At 35.2% G+C, this 15717-nt stretch overlaps 1 protein-coding gene across 6 annotated transcripts in view; it reads left to right on the top strand.

The window, feature by feature from the left end:
* NEK7 (NIMA related kinase 7) overlaps nucleotides 1–14445 on the top strand; it is a 72702-nt gene extending 58257 nt beyond the window's left edge. For 4 of the 6 annotated variants that reach the window (XM_042804407.1, XM_033000671.2, XM_033000670.2 and 1 more), the window contains exons 9-10: nucleotides 4082–4195; nucleotides 11035–14445. In XM_042804407.1, the coding sequence (XP_042660341.1) occupies nucleotides 4082–4195; nucleotides 11035–11145 (225 nt within the window). In that variant the 3' untranslated portion in view covers nucleotides 11146–14445. The remainder of the gene's footprint in view (nucleotides 1–4081; nucleotides 4196–11034) is intronic. The other 2 variants (XM_042804409.1, XM_042804426.1) reach the window with 2 other exon arrangements.
* Nucleotides 14446–15717: the final 1272 nt, after the last annotated feature.

Genomic DNA, 15717 nt, shown 5'->3' on the forward strand with positions numbered 1-15717 from the left:
CTCAGTAAAACAATAAAGAAAAGTGGTTTACTGTGTGTTTATTATGACTAGCTTGGTTTAACTTTTAAATCATGATTTCTGGACAAACATACGTAATTTTTCTACTCTCTCTTCTCTTCCAATTGGTTAAACTATAATTATAGGTCAATTTCTGTATTTATATAGTCAAACTTGGTAGGTGACACATAACTTTAAATGATACTATATTCTGAGAAGATAAAGATACAGGACAAATTGAAATTCAGGCAAATGAAAGTGTGAAGAACAGGTAGGTTTCTAAGGTAACTACATCTTCAGAATTCTTCGCATATCATTTGTTGATCAAAAGACTAGACACTTGTGTTGAAGGATGCTGGAAAAAAATCTTGTTCAATCACGAATGGCAGTGAAGTCTCTATTGTCATATTCCAGATAAAAACTAATATACCCAAGCCACCTGCCTCAGTGAGTCAGCAGAACTCATTTAATGCCTACTCAACAGGATCGGCACCTCTTGTTATTTTAAGATTTTGTAAAAAACATTATCAGCCTCTTAAAGCTGTAAGTTACTATTAGGTGAATTGTCTGTAGTAACATAGTTTACTTCCTACCACTAACATGTTCCTTCAAATATTGAGTGGGCAAATAGCTATACTGCACTTCTGCAGAATTTACAGGTCTGTGTATAGCTGTTACTTCTAAATCTTTGGGACAATTCACAGGAATTAAGTCTGATACCTGATGACAAGTATTTAGAAGTTTAAATCCTGAACTGAAACTTAATCCCATATTGGGATTCCTGGGTACTGACCATGGCAACTGCCATCAGTTTTAGTGCTCTACTTTACACATGTGCGCGAGAAGGAGCCTAAAGATAGCATAAAGGTAGAAGAGGATTTTTCAATATTACTGCTTCTTTTCCCCTCATTGTTTTTTTTGAGGATTTTTAAAATCTGGAAACAAACCTAACCCCTTGAATAACTAGTACTGTATAAAATGAACATGTTATACAGATAATTTTTCTTCTGTGTTACATGAAATAAAATTGTTGGATAGAAATCAACAGCACTTCTCTAAAGAAGATTTTTTTTGAGCTTGCTGCTTTGATGCTGGTACAGTATATAGGTGAATATTAAATTTTTCTTTCCCCTGGTAAATAATTTCAAAATAGCTAAATATCTCAATTCCGTGGATTAACTCAGCATCCTTAAATACCATTCTCTTTTTATTTGTTTTAGAAGTTTTACCAGGATGATATTTAAGTTGATATGGTGTTGTGTTTGGTTTTTATTCTTAAAATAAGGAAAAAGTAATTATTAGGATGCTTACTGTTGATATGTATTAAGTTTTCATAGAGGTACATTTATCCCATTTAATTAATTCTGCAACATACGAGGTGTTTGTGATGGGGTGGTTTTTATGTTGTTGTTGTTGTTGTTTGGTTTGTTGTGTTTTTTTGTTGTTTTTTTTTTTTTTTTGTTAGGGGGTTATATTTGTGTTGTTGATCATTGAGATGTAATTTTGAAATTTTAGGTGTAGTGAACTCAAAATGTGCTTAGCATTTTTCTCCTTTTTTTTTTCTTTTAATTATTTGATAGCAGTTACTTAAGGCTCTTCAAGACTTCTGAACTAATGCATGGTATTTTTATTATCTGTGCGGTTTTGTGCTGGATGTCTTTGTGAGATGTCTATTGCCTGCATTTTAGTATGTTTTATTATATTGATTTCAACTTGATACGTGCTTATATATGCTCTGGATTCTCTCCAGCTTAATTGGAGAAAAGCTGTGGCATGTTTATCACTTCTCAATAATTGCTTAATTGCTGTTAAACTCTTTTCAGTCATGTTTTAATTTAAATTTAGACTAATTTGCTATAATGTATGTTGTTTTTTAAAATTATTATTTTTAACCTATATTAAAGTCTATTATTTAATGCTAACTATGTTGCCAGTAAGATTTTTAAAAGTATATTTTAAAGTCTGGGTTTTTTTAGAGCTCCAGGTATTTCTGAAACCTCAAAAAACACTACCACTGGAGTTTTAATTGATATGCAACAAAGTAGACTTTACTAATTAAAATCAAGATGCTGTGCTTTTGCTACATGGACCTTTACATGGAAAAGTAGGTCTTACACATTTCCTTTTATTGTTCAGCGTAGCAATTGCATCCTTACAGGGTTGTAGGTTGGTGGCTTACAGTTCAAAAAAAAAAAAAAAAAGGAAAAAAAAAGAAAAAAAAAGAGAGAGAGAGAGCTGCCACCAGCCCCGAAGACAGACAGTGGGCTTTCGTCCCTCAGACACTCCCAGAATACTAATCAGGAAAGTCAGACCCTGGAGGTCAGGGAGCAAGTCAATCATTCTAGCGATCGTCTCAGTGTGGAGGATCAAATTAGCCTGAAAAATTCAGCTGCTGGGAGGAGAGGGCGAGCAGCTGTCAGGGGCAGCAGCGAGATGCACTAATGAACCAGATGAATAGTGCAAAAGCTTGAAAATAAAAACAGGACAGTTGACATTTTTCATCTGTCAAAGCAGGAGATGCATGAAAATATAGTATTCCTGTTTTAACTCCTTAGGGGACATTCAGAATTTTTTTAACACTCCGCAGCGTTCAAACAAAAGTACTTTTTAATGAACACCTAGAGTACGAAAATGAGTATCTGTGCATTTATTTAGAATTTCTGCGTGTATATAGACCCTGCAGTTGATTTTTTTTTTTTTTTTTTTTTTTTTTGCTTTTTTTGGTCTTTAGCTTGCATTTTTAACATGCTTTTTAAGGTAAGAGACAATGTCATTGAAATCCAGAAATTAACATTACTTTGGTAATATAGTTACAGAATTTAGGATAGAATTGTAGTATGGTGTTTGTTTTGGGAGCTTGAAAATTATTTATTCACACCTGAAAGTAGTATGAAAAAGTACTGAACTATTTGAGAGGATTTTTAACAGATATAAAGTAAATGTAAGAGAAGTTTGGTAATTTTCTTCATATATTTTTTCTCCCACTGGTATTGGTGCTTAGCCATGAAAGAGTTAAACTGCTATCTGGAAGACCACAAGACAGATGAGAGCCATTTTCAGCTTGTCCTGTCCCTGCTGAAGCTCACTGAGTAGCACAGCATGGACCAGCGTGTTTCACACACACTCTGCCTGTCTGGGGAATGTACACATTGTCCTTCCAAAATCAAACTTATTAGCACATGTAGAAAAGGGTGACTGACTTTGGGGCAGCACTGCACTCGAAGCAGCATTCGTGCTGCTGCGGTTCAGAGATTTAGAAGGCTTTGAACAGAATGGAGAGATTTAAAAAGAATTTTTAAATTTGTAATCCTGCTAACCGTAGCATTTGTTTCCACCTTAAATGTCAAGTTGTAACATGGTCTGGAAATAAAGAGTAGGTTTGCTAATGCTGATTTTTAAGCTGATCACTTATATAAGTGCTCTCCAACAGCTATTTTTATACTACAATTGTAAATTACCATCATGGGTGCCAGTTCTACACTCCTGATGACATTTTGGGATATTTTTTTAAAAAAGTATTTTTAAAAAATGCACTGAATTAGGTTTCTGTTCGTTTTTTTTTTTTGGAAGTATAGATGTTACCTTTAGTTTTCCCGATTTTAAAAAGAGCCAACTGTATCCAAGTCTAGTGTAATAGCTACAGAAGGTTACAAAATCTAGTACTGTTATCCAGCATTTTCAGCATACGGTATTGCTTTAGATCAGATAATGTTTTCAAATAAATTATATGTTTTCTTCCAAAAGATGTTCAGAGGAAAATTATATTGTGGGTTTTGATGATTTTTTTGGTCTTCCACATGGTGTAAGGACCCTCCACACTCACAGCAATATTGGAAACTACTCAATTTTTCCTCATACTTGATTAATAAAACTCTGATGGTATACAACTCAAATACTGCAAGAATAAGTACACACGCTGGTTACAGTAATAGTTCTGAAACTTCTGTTTTTAACACTGTGACATTTCTAAGCAGGGAATTGAAAGTTCTTAAAAATCACTTTTGATTTATTAGTATTACAGATTTTATGACAAAACAGGTTTACTTGAAAACACAAAAGAGAACTGTACATTTTCTTTAAACAGATGGCTGCACTGCAGAGTCCCTTTTATGGTGATAAAATGAACTTGTACTCCCTATGCAAGAAGATAGAACAGTGTGACTACCCACCTCTCCCTTCAGATCACTATTCAGAGGAAGTAAGTAGTTTTCCTTTTTATGGGCCAGATCCTCAGTTTGTGTAAGTTGGCACACTTCCAGGGAAGTAAGTGAACTTGTGTGATTTTATGTTATTTGCAGATTATGCCCGTAAGTGTTTGCTTGTTGAACTTGCTCAAATGTTCCTGTCAAAACAAGTCTCTGATATGATTTGAAATTGGGGGGGGATTAATGTTGGAAACCTCATACTGTTAGCTTCTTAATTTCATTGAGCTTCCTTGCAAGTATGAAAAAATGCTTTCCCAGAATGCACAATGATATGTTCTACATGCCAGAATGGGATTGAGTTGTACATCTATAGTATGCTTTTCTAAAAGCACAAATATACAAGTTTATGTTGCACACTAAATTATGTTGCACTAGCCTTGTTTCTCAGGGGGCTTGCATTAAAATAGATATAATGTAACTCACTAGTAAAAATTGTTTTGTTCCCATTTGCCTGCATTATCAAACTACAAAGTGCTGTTTGATACAATTGAACAGCAGTTCTTTTGCAAGAAAGAGTGGTTCTTGACAAAACTAGTAGCAAATTTTAGAGAAATATAGGCAGGAGTAATATAATTGAATTTGAACAATATACTCATGCATATCGCAGCAGTGTTTGTTTTAAACTGATAGGTAACAATTCTTTACTGTCATTAATGCATTTAAGAGGGGGTGTTTGCTTTTTTAAGCTCTAAAATGAAAAGAAACTAAATAAATATTTTTCTTAGTGTGAGTAACAGAATGAAAAAATTTAAATGTTTGCTTGTGAATGTTCTGAGATGCCAGTTTTGAAATACTTTCCCACTTTGAAATGAACAGGGGAAACTGATAGAAGCTGTAAACCAAAGAACATGTATTAGTAACCAATTCTAATTGAATTCAGCCTACATGAATTAAAGATTACTTTGAAAACGCAAATAAACATGGGCATTGAAATACTTTTAATAAACATAAAGCATTGTGCAATTTCATTTATAGAGTAGGAGTCGTAATTCTGAACCTTACATTTTTTTGCATTTAAGACAGTGATTGGACTGTTAATAAAAGATTACTGCCCAGTATTTTGTTTTGTTTTGTATTCATAATGACAGTTTTTTCCCTTTTATGAAACAAACTGGACTTAAAAAGCTAATTCAGTGATGTTACAAAGGATAAAATAATGATTTATTGTGCAATTTATACACTCAACGTCTTTGTGGGTTTTCCAATTAGTTATTTTATCTTGGCTGTTTTTTAATTATTATTTATTGTAGACTATAAATATGGCAGTTCATATAACCAACTTCAGAACTGGAGGCCTAGAAATACGGTAGGGTGTGAACAATAATGCAAAATGATAGCAAGAATGTCAGGGGCCGTTCTTTGTTGTGTCATTCATGCTGTCTTCCTTTTTCCATGAAGCGCATGAATATTTCACATATCTGCATCCTCATCCTCTATTCTTCTTGACTAATTTTCAGACTGTCTGAATTTGCATTTCACATGGTAGCTGATTAGGAGATGCCGAGTGCAGCAGCGAAGCCTCAGCAGGCGGTTTCCATGGTGACCTTCAGCAGGATTTTAATGATGATACCACTAGTGGTTCGTTGAAGTTGGCCTGCCTGCAGGGCTACTTCGCTGCAGCTAAGTGTGAAGTTGGATATGTGGATTCCCAGCCAAGGGGCAAATATCAAAGTCTGGCCCAGATAGAAGGTCTTAGAGTTTGGATGGGGAAAGAGATTCCACCTTTTACTTATATCTGTATAGTTTCTAGTGTTGAAAACGGATGCAAAGCACAACATGTTACGTTTTCTTTATTTCAAAGCAGACATGTACTTCTGCACCTTGGATAAACCAGTTTTTTGCAAAATGCTCGTAAGTTATTTTAAAAAATGAGAGAATCGTAGCCACGATAGGCATGAAGACAGGTATGAAGATAGTTACTCAAAAGAAGTAATCAACTGTGGAGACTGTAATGGGAGCTTTTTTTGTGTTCTGATAGGAAGACTTGTGTCTTCACTAAGCTACATGGAAAAATAGATATGTTTGTTAGCTATTGTACCAAAGTAAACCATTTTTTCCTTGTATGAAAAAATACTGTGCTGGCATGAACGGTTAAAAAAAAAAAATAGAAACAAACAAGAGTTATCAGTCATACTGGGATACTGCCCTAAATATTTCACCTGTACTGGAAATTTAGATATCAAGCCTTTAACCAGGTTGGAAGCATACTCAGCAGTAAAGATCAGGGATGGCTGAACAGTGAAACCCACCTCATATTTTATAACAAAGAATTTTCTGAAAGAAAAATTTCACTGACTGTTGATGTCTGCATCCTCTGACGTTACAAAATACAAGACAAGTGTTTTTTAGAGAAACTTTCTGTAAGTAAATTTTAATGAGTTTTAAGATGTGACACTTTTTTGAAATTTTGAACTCTCTGTAAGACCAACCTGTTAGTAATGTATCGCATCTGTGTCATCAGAGAACAGTGTGACAGAAAGGTGCACTTTAAGATAGGTGGACAGATGGAAAATTTTTTTTAAAACCTTTGATTAGAAATCATAGTAGTCTAAGATGCATTTTCACAAACTGTTGCTTCGGCAGTAGAGTCACACGCCAAGGTTTTAAAATGTTTAACAACTTTGCATATCTCAATTTTTGAATATTCGTTAGGAATGTATGGTATTCAGGGTGAGTACCAGCATTTACTGAAAGCTGTTCTGCTTTAGGGAATTCAAAGCTGGGGCTCCCTTGCCACCCCCAACTGATACTCTTAAAATCTTGTCAGCCAATATTAGTATCATGTTGCTTTCATGATAAATGAAGTTTTTTAAATCTTCCCTTTGATTGAGGTGCACCTCTGAAGTCCATAGCCAACCTCCCACCCAGATGTGAAGGCTGAATGAGCCAGCAGGTCCACAGTGGCAGTGTTAGTTGCCAGCAGAATGACTTGAGAATAACACTGAGAAAGGGCTTCAAGGTGTCCTATTCAGAGTAAGAATAGTTTTGTGGGTTTTCTCTCATCCACAATTTCCTATATGAAAATTTCTCTTTTTCAGCTGGCTAACAGTGCAAAGTACTTGCCTGTCATATTTCTGTCTTTCCCCCTCCTCCCGACCTGAGTGATAATTATTTATTTCATAGCTGAAAAACCTGCTAAAGTTAAAGAAAGTGTGTCCCACTGCTCCGATGTCAGGCTAAGCTCCAGGCTAAAGACAGTCATTGTGCTAAGTGCACAGAGGAGGTTAAGAACAATAAGCAGCCAGAGAAGTTTGTGGTTTGGGGATGCAACGTGGGGTCCCTCCAGCTCAGTCATAAGTCTCCTCTGCCTGTTGGCCAGTCTGTGCCAGATAATATACAAAATTACTCTTTCTCTAATGATAGTCTGACTTTAGAATCCAGTGCCTCTTCCCATGGTACTGTCTGGCTCCTCTGCTACAGTGGAAATTTTATTAATACTAGAGGGGTTGACAAGTGGATTTCAGGTTTATTGAAATGGATATCCCTGTAAGAGTTAAAGGAATAGTGCTATAACCAAGTGTTAGCATCCAGCCTGGTTCCAGTTTCAGTCCTGAAAGGCTATTTTCCTATGTAACTGTTTTCATCCTGTATATCAAAATTAATTCACCTTCGCCCAAAGGTTTGCTGTTCAATAACAAGGCTCAAAAGAGCTCAAGGATTTTGAAATTACTCATGAACCTGCACTGTCACTGCAGTGTCCCAAGCATAGTCAGCTCAGCATTTCTGCCTTACAACTGAGATTCTGGATTGGGGAGGGAGAAGGAGATTTTGCAGTAGTAGCAGTGACTAACATTTACGTGTTAAGACATGTTAAGCCAAAAGAGGTCTGTGGCTTTGTGGTTTATTTTGTTACAGTAATGGTAAAGGCTTGTCACTAATTGAGCTCACCACTTGCACTATGTTGGGAGCAGAATTGCTGAGTGAGTGACTGTCACTATCAACATATTCTGGTAGATCCTTTCTTGCCTCCTAATGATAGTAGCTACGTAAACGTTTTGGTGAGTTAAAAATAAGAAGCTCCAAAAATCCACCCATCAAGACACCATGTGGATGAATGTTTTTTGCAAGTGTACTTACAGGGATTAATAGGACCTAAAGCCCTACATGTGCTTTTGAGTAATGATGACATTTTGCTACAGTGCCTTTCTAAGCAGTGAATTTTCTTGGCTGTTCTGTTGAAACTTGGAATTACAATATACTGTAACAAGTAACAAAGTAACTCTGAAGGAAGGCTTCCTGTTTAATGACTTAACAAACAGTTTGAGTCTGAAATGAATTTTTAGATGATAAAGTTCAGTTTAGAAAACAAAATCAGTTACCCCCAGGCCAGGATTGAAAAGACAAAGTAGCCTACTGGAGGTAAACAAGGCTTCTTGTGCTTTTCACAGGTAAATTTCTTGAAGATCTACTTCTGCTGTTCTACCTACAGTAAAGTTATTGATATATAGCTGATAAAACCAAGAGAAAGAACACTGTTTGCCTTCTGGTGATAGCTTTATAGGTTTCAATCCTTCAGGGTCTTTTACTGAGGCTTTACTTACTGTATGTAGTTCTACTGAACAGATGGAAGTCTTCACAGAGAAAGATAAATGTATACGTACAAGATTCAGAGTCGTATTCTGCAGATAAATTGCACTTGTATTCTCTTTACAAATCGCTTACTTATTTGAGTCTAATTGCAGGCTTGAGGTTTTTGGATGTTCTTCAGTCTTCCCTGTTTTCCCTGCAGGCTGTCTGAGGTGTTGCATAACAAGCTGCTCATCTCTGCTAAGACACTGTGCCTGTTTCTTACAGTCTCACCTGCTTCTTCTACAGGAGATTGTTTTACTTTGCATATGTATATTACATGTTGGCAATTACTATTTCTTACAGTAGTTAATGATTTCTAGCATTCTGCTCTCCAAATGTTTGGGAGTTATTAGAGGCTAATAGTTTTTTTCTGTCAGTGGTATTGCATTTTATTTATTGGTTGCTAGAAGCAATCTGATGGATTTTATAGCTCTGTTAGTCAAAGTATACTTAGCATATTTAAGATTCAAATAGGAAGTCTGTTACAGATTGTTTTGATTTAATATGTTTCTTCTCAATCCAGCAATCTGACCACTATCTTCAGAATTAATGATCTCTTTTAAATATTAAAATTTTCTTGCTAAAGAGGAGGGATGTCTAGTGACAATTTTTGTATTGTTAAATATGAAAAACCTCTACCTTCTATACAGTTTACAATGTTTCTGCAATGACTAATGGACAAAGTTTTAAATAGTGGTATGCAATGTTTCTTAACTTTTGGTCTTCCTATTCCCATGCATTTAAATTAGTTTTATGGAAAGTGAAAGGGGTATAATTATAATTTAAAATCCTTCTTGGTCTTTTTATAAAAAGCAGGAAGGAAACTCTCTGATGGCAGGTTTGAATATGCAATCTCTGTTACTTTTAAATAATCATGGTGCTGATTTCGCACTGTGTTAGTTGCAATAATTACAGATTTTTTTGATAATCGTACTGAATAGTACTGGGAGGGAAACTGAACCAAATTTGATATATTGCCATACAAGGGTGGATCACAAGGTATTTTTTTGTTCCCCCATCCCCACCTGCTAGGTATATTTGGCAAAGCTACTAAAAAGCATAAAGGAAGAGCTTGAGAGTTGGTTAAGTTGCTTTTGTAAAGGATGGTAAACATTTTCATAGGTCATCATGAGACAGGTGTATTCCATGTTGAAAATGCTTGGGAGATGTACACAATCTAAAATAGATGCCCCATCAGAAGGTTATCCAGACAATATATTAAGTTCTAGTGTTATAAGTTTTAGGCATATCAAGGGAAGAATTAAAACCTGCAACTGTTCTGCCAGTTTGTGAAGTCAATGAAAAGTGTGCTAGTGGTGTGGAAGGTCTTTGGGGTTGCTTCTGCTGCGTATGTGCAGTATAGAAGGCCCAATAAACTACGGTGTTTGTGGAAACATGGGGTTTTCTAGTCATAGTGGTTTGTTCATTCCTAGATAGAGGCTTCTTTGAATGTATTTGAACATAAAGAAAAAAAAAAGATTTAGTTCTAAGAATAGATACTGGGACATAGGCTGAAGGTTATTCATTCCAGTATCATGTCTCCAGCAGTGGGCAAGTGGAGTATAACAGGGCCAGCATAATGTGATACTTTCCCAGCTTTCAGTTTTGAGTTCAGAGATTTCTTCAGTTAAAGGTGGAGTCTTTATATTAAATAGCCCTCAGTGGGATTATTTTTATATTTATTTAAATAGCCCTCAAATTTAATTTGTTGAATTGCTTTCTGAGTACATGTGTATTGGTAGCTTCTAGCAGCAGGAGGTTCTGCAGGTTAACGGTGTGTTATAAGGAGAATTGCTGCCTTCTGTTTGTTGGAGCCTGTCATGCAGCAATGCCATTTATTGCTGGCTAACTCTTGTATCGGGACTGAATGAACAAGCAGTCCCAATTTACCTTCTCTCCCTGGTAGTTTCAGCCTTCTGGGATTTGCAGGCATAGCCCTCCAAAAGCTCAGGAATTTTCATTTAACTGATGTATAATGGGGTGAAAGACATGTCTAAAGTTGTATGTTAAAAAGATTAGAACTTAAATTTGCTCATCAGTTTTTCTGGACAGCAGTACAAACTGTAAAAATCACGGGAGTATATTGCATACATGCTTGCATAAAGCACTGTGCAGTGTGTGTCGAGAGAGGGAGGGTTGAGTGTGTGTTTATGGAATTGCTGTTTGGCTAATTTTTGCCAGTCTTACTAATTTGAATTTGATAATGCACAAATACTACTTGTAAGAAAGCCAATGATCCTGTCATGTTATTTTCCTTTCCTAGCTGCGACAATTAGTTAATATGTGCATCAACCCGGATCCAGAGAAGCGACCAGACATAACCTATGTCTATGATGTAGCGAAACGTATGCACGCACACACTGCAAGCAGCTAAACAGACATCAGATCGTGAAGAAAAGAGCAGAAATAACCAAGTATTTTAAAATAAATCATCCCACTTTTTTGTTTGTGTGTTACAGAAATGTAGTTATTTGAAGCTTACTGTTGTGCTTTGAATTGTAAATCAATCTATATACAAGCTTTGTTCTTTTCTGTTTATTTCTATATTTTGTATTTTTTACTAACTTGCAGTTGTACAACAGGTTTAAATATGTAAAGCATAACTTTAAAGGATACCAAGAACCACTGTTTTCCATATTAAGTGGGTTCAAGTATATTTTCTTTAATAACAAAATTGTATTCAGCTGGGCGTCAGTTCTAAAACACAGTTGCACTTTTGCACATGATACAGATATTAGGCTTATTATCCAGAAGCAAAATGTCTGAATCTCTCACCTTTTTAGTAATTTATGGAAAGTATGAATCAGCACAGTTAACTTTATTTTAATCTTTGTTCTAAGAGGAACATAATAATTATAGAAGGTTATTGTATTTTCTGTTGAATTGTCATTTGTAGTTCGCAGCGTAAGAGTAGACAGGCAATAGGATTAGTTCTCTGCTTGCCAAAGGTGATGCGAAAATAGTTTCAGGAAAAATTGTCATGCTGAAATTTCTGCAACATCCCTTTTTGTTTTGTTATTCTGTCATAATGCACATAAAACATTTGTTGGAGGTTTTCTGGGAAAATTTAGGGTGTTGATTCTACAGTCTGATCGTTTTCAATAGGCTTGTGCAGCACTACCCTGGGGCAATAGGAGTCTGCATAGTTAAGTCTTAAAACCATGCAGATGCTTCTTGTAGCAAATAGGGCTCTTTTGAGGCTAGCGTTTATGAGAAGGTCTGATGGAAAGATTCAATCTTTAAGTTAAACTTCCCAGTTGTTTATATATATGTCACTGTTTGTAGATTTTTATGTTTAAAATAATTTCAGTGACCTTACAGTATATTTAAATTTTAAAGAGTTTGTTTTTTTAAAAATACAGAAACGTTTTGGAAAAGATGTATAGTATAACACAAAATGTATTCTTCATGAAGATCTGGGTTTGTGTACTGTATCCTGAGAAGTAGTTTTACATTTAGCAAAAGTAAATTTTAGCTTTTATGTTCAAAAGTTGCCACTCCTTCATTTGGGGAATAAATATATATGCAAAATGTCTTACAAATACTTTATTAGTTGCAAAGGAAATTCAGAATATTTTTGTTACACCTTAGTGCTGTTTTGGGTATGCTTAAATAATATTTTTATTGTTTAAGAAGAAAGGTGTCTCATTTTTATATGTGGTAAAAATGGAGAATGGACTGAAATTTCTTGAGTTTCAAGACCGAACTTTTCATAAAGAATGGTCAAAACCTAATTATTACCAGTGGTATTGCTAAGAAGCTGTTACAGTCAGGTAAATCTTTTTCCCTCTGTGGGTAAAAAGAAATTAGTTCAAATAAGAGTAGCGTTATGTACATACATGGGTAGGTCCTAGATGCAGTCAGTTCCCTGCACGTTCAGATTTATTTTTAATGTTTTGCTGCAGCTTTAATTTGTGATTTGATGCTTAAAGTGCTCAAAGAATAAAAATCCAGCTGTGGGGTTTCTGGATGAAATGTTCAAGCTACGTCAGGGATTTTTCTAGTTTTATATTTTTTAAAACTACAAATACTATAGAAATTGTTATGCAAAATACAAGAGTTTTTAAATAGTATATACCAGATCATCAGCTTACCTTAATACATATTTTTTTATTTTTGTTTCCAGATTTTGTAGGATGAATCCTTAGTTTTCCTTCTAGCTTCTGTGTACACTTAATCTTGTAGGACTTCAGTGGAACAATTTCAATGGAGGAAGTATTTGAGAAACCTTGGTTTGTGTCTAGCAACCTCTAGATTTGTTTTTGTTTATTATTTGATTATTGAATTTAAAAAATTATGGTTATATTCTATACCAATAGTTCACATGTCAGAGTATGGAATGGTTTATATTGGAAAAGGCAGTACAGTGTTTGCTTGACTGCCAGGATTAGCTCTTAATCCACACAAGTACTTGAACCATTTTTTTTTTCCTGAAATGTACTAGAACATTTAAGAATCACTGAAAAAACCCCAACACTATTTACATGTATGTAATATTACACGTCAAGTATGGAACTTCTCTTGAAAGAAGCCAGTAATTTTTTTTTTTTTCTTTATGTCTCGAAGGATACATTGAGTAAAGGAATCATGAGTTAAGAGTTAGAAAATGTGCATAGTTAAACAATTTTTTTTTTTTGCATTTATGATTAAGTCTTATGTGGAGGAAAATAAATAATTTTTTCCTATTTTAAATTCTGTAAAATGAATGGTGCAGATGAATCTGGTACCAAACTTTATAATTAAGAAGCCCATATGGGTTAATAGAACTGCTTATAGTACTGGGGACTGTAGAATCTCTCCCCTAAGTAAAGCACCTGTTAACATATGAAAATAAGCTGATTATAACACTCCCATGCGTCCTATACACTTATAAAATATTTTCCTTTATAATACACCATTCTGTTTTTCATATGTTGTTACATTTGGCACTATTTATTTTAAGCTATGGCATTATGTGTTTATTTTCTTTAAAGAGAATGTTACATTTCTAACCAAAATGTCTGACTAGTTCCTCCTTTTATTTCAGTAATGCTACAGTATTAACTGGCTTCATGAGTAAACTTTGTGCTTTGAATGACATTGCATAAAGTCTTTGTCTTTTCCTGAAAGCTCCCCAGCTGTGCAGTAGTCTAATAGAACCAAAAACATGCAGATATTAGATATAATGTAAAAATGATAGTGTTCCTATGATATTTTTCAAACTTTTCTTGTTACAGATATCTAGATATATATATGTTACAGTAGATGTTGCCTATCTTGTGGACAATATACTGCTTCCAGTAGTTCATTATAGGTGAGTTTTCTTGACTGTAACAAAAGAGAGTACATTCAAAAAATCTTTTTCATATTATTTGTCAAAAATTTATCTAAGAATACTATATCAGATATATTAATAATTAAGCCAAAAAAGTGTCTTCAGATAAAATTTTTTAAAAAATCTAAACAAGCCACATGAAAATATCTGAAAAGCATAAAAATAATGAAGAGCTCCCATAATATCCCCAGTTCTGTGAGCTCTTGTTTATAGGTAGACTGTTTTTTATTTAAATTCAGTAATTTTGAGTGAACCTTGTATATACACATGAATAAATAGTAATCAATAGGGTATATAGAAATTATTTGCTCAGCTCACTTTTTATACTGTTGTGGTTTGAGCCTGGTCAGCAGCCAAACACCATGCAGCCACTCACCCACCCTCCCCCCCAGCCTGGGAATGGGGGAGGGAATTGGAGGGATAAAGGGAGACTCGCAGGTTGAGATAGAAACAGTTTAATAATGGTAATAAAATGAAAACAATGACAGCAATAGAAAATCTAAATGGGCAGTGCACAATGCAATTGGTAACAGAAATGTGACTGAGACCCGCGCAGACCACACTAACCCCTTCGTTGATAATGGATACTGTGAACAGCAGTAGAGGGGCCCTGCGCAGGTCTCAGTCTCATTTCGGTTACCCAAAAAGAAACATTAATTCTATTCCACCCCAAACCAAAACTTATGCTTTCTGTATGTCACTGGTTTGGTAGCAAGGAATAATGTGTTTTTTTCCCCCCATCTTCTGTTGCACTCTGATGATCCAACTACCGATTGTATGAGCAGGTCGTAGAAGTATGTTCTCTTTTTGTAATGAACAGAAACTTTAAAAACATGTCAATATACCAGAAGATGAGATACAGCGTTAGAAGTGTCTGAGAAGGCTGGTGTTTTATTAATGCTCATGATTAAGACAGCAGTAGAGTGAAATTCTTGATAGAGGCTTAGAAATGGAGAAGGACTTCTTATGCCTGTGGTTCTCAGACATCTCTGAATGGGACCCAGAATCGCAGTGATGTTCATTTTTAACAATCTGTCCACTTAATCTCCGTCTTCGCTGTTATACAGCAAGATGAGTATCTTAATGGCTGAATCTGAGTGCTGGTGGTGAATGCTGCATCAGGTGTTTGATCTTCTAGGAACAGGAGGTTGATGAGAGGGAGAGTCAGTGAAGACCTTCGGGTCTTGTTTTTTGGAGAGTTAATTTAATCTGGAAGTAAAGGCGCTGGATAGCAAAGTTCAAATCACTGCTCTTCCATCATTTTTAATACTTCTTTAACAGTCAAAAGTTCTTCCAACCCTGCCATATCCCCACATCATCTAGCCAGTGGCAATGCTGGTCTTTCGAATTTCTGATTTCTGGTTTGGTCTGAGTGAATATCTAAACTTTTTTGCCAGGTTCACTCAAGGAGGGAAATACAGGCATTGGGCATGCCCAGTGGGGTGTTACTTATGTTTCTGAACATGACTCAAATATAGATTTTTAAGGTTCTCTTTCAAACTTTACTCCCTTCCCTGAACCTTGTTCTTCAGTTGATGCTTTTAAAAAATTGTTTCTGTTTCATACTCACTTCTGAAGTCCTACGATTCTTGTCTTCCACTGCTGCTGCTTCATCTGTCCTGTTGTCTGCTT

Source organism: Tyto alba, unplaced genomic scaffold, assembly GCF_018691265.1.
Source record: "Tyto alba isolate M040663 unplaced genomic scaffold, T.alba_DEE_v4.0 Super-Scaffold_1000006, whole genome shotgun sequence".
Lineage (NCBI taxonomy): Eukaryota > Metazoa > Chordata > Aves > Strigiformes > Tytonidae > Tyto > Tyto alba.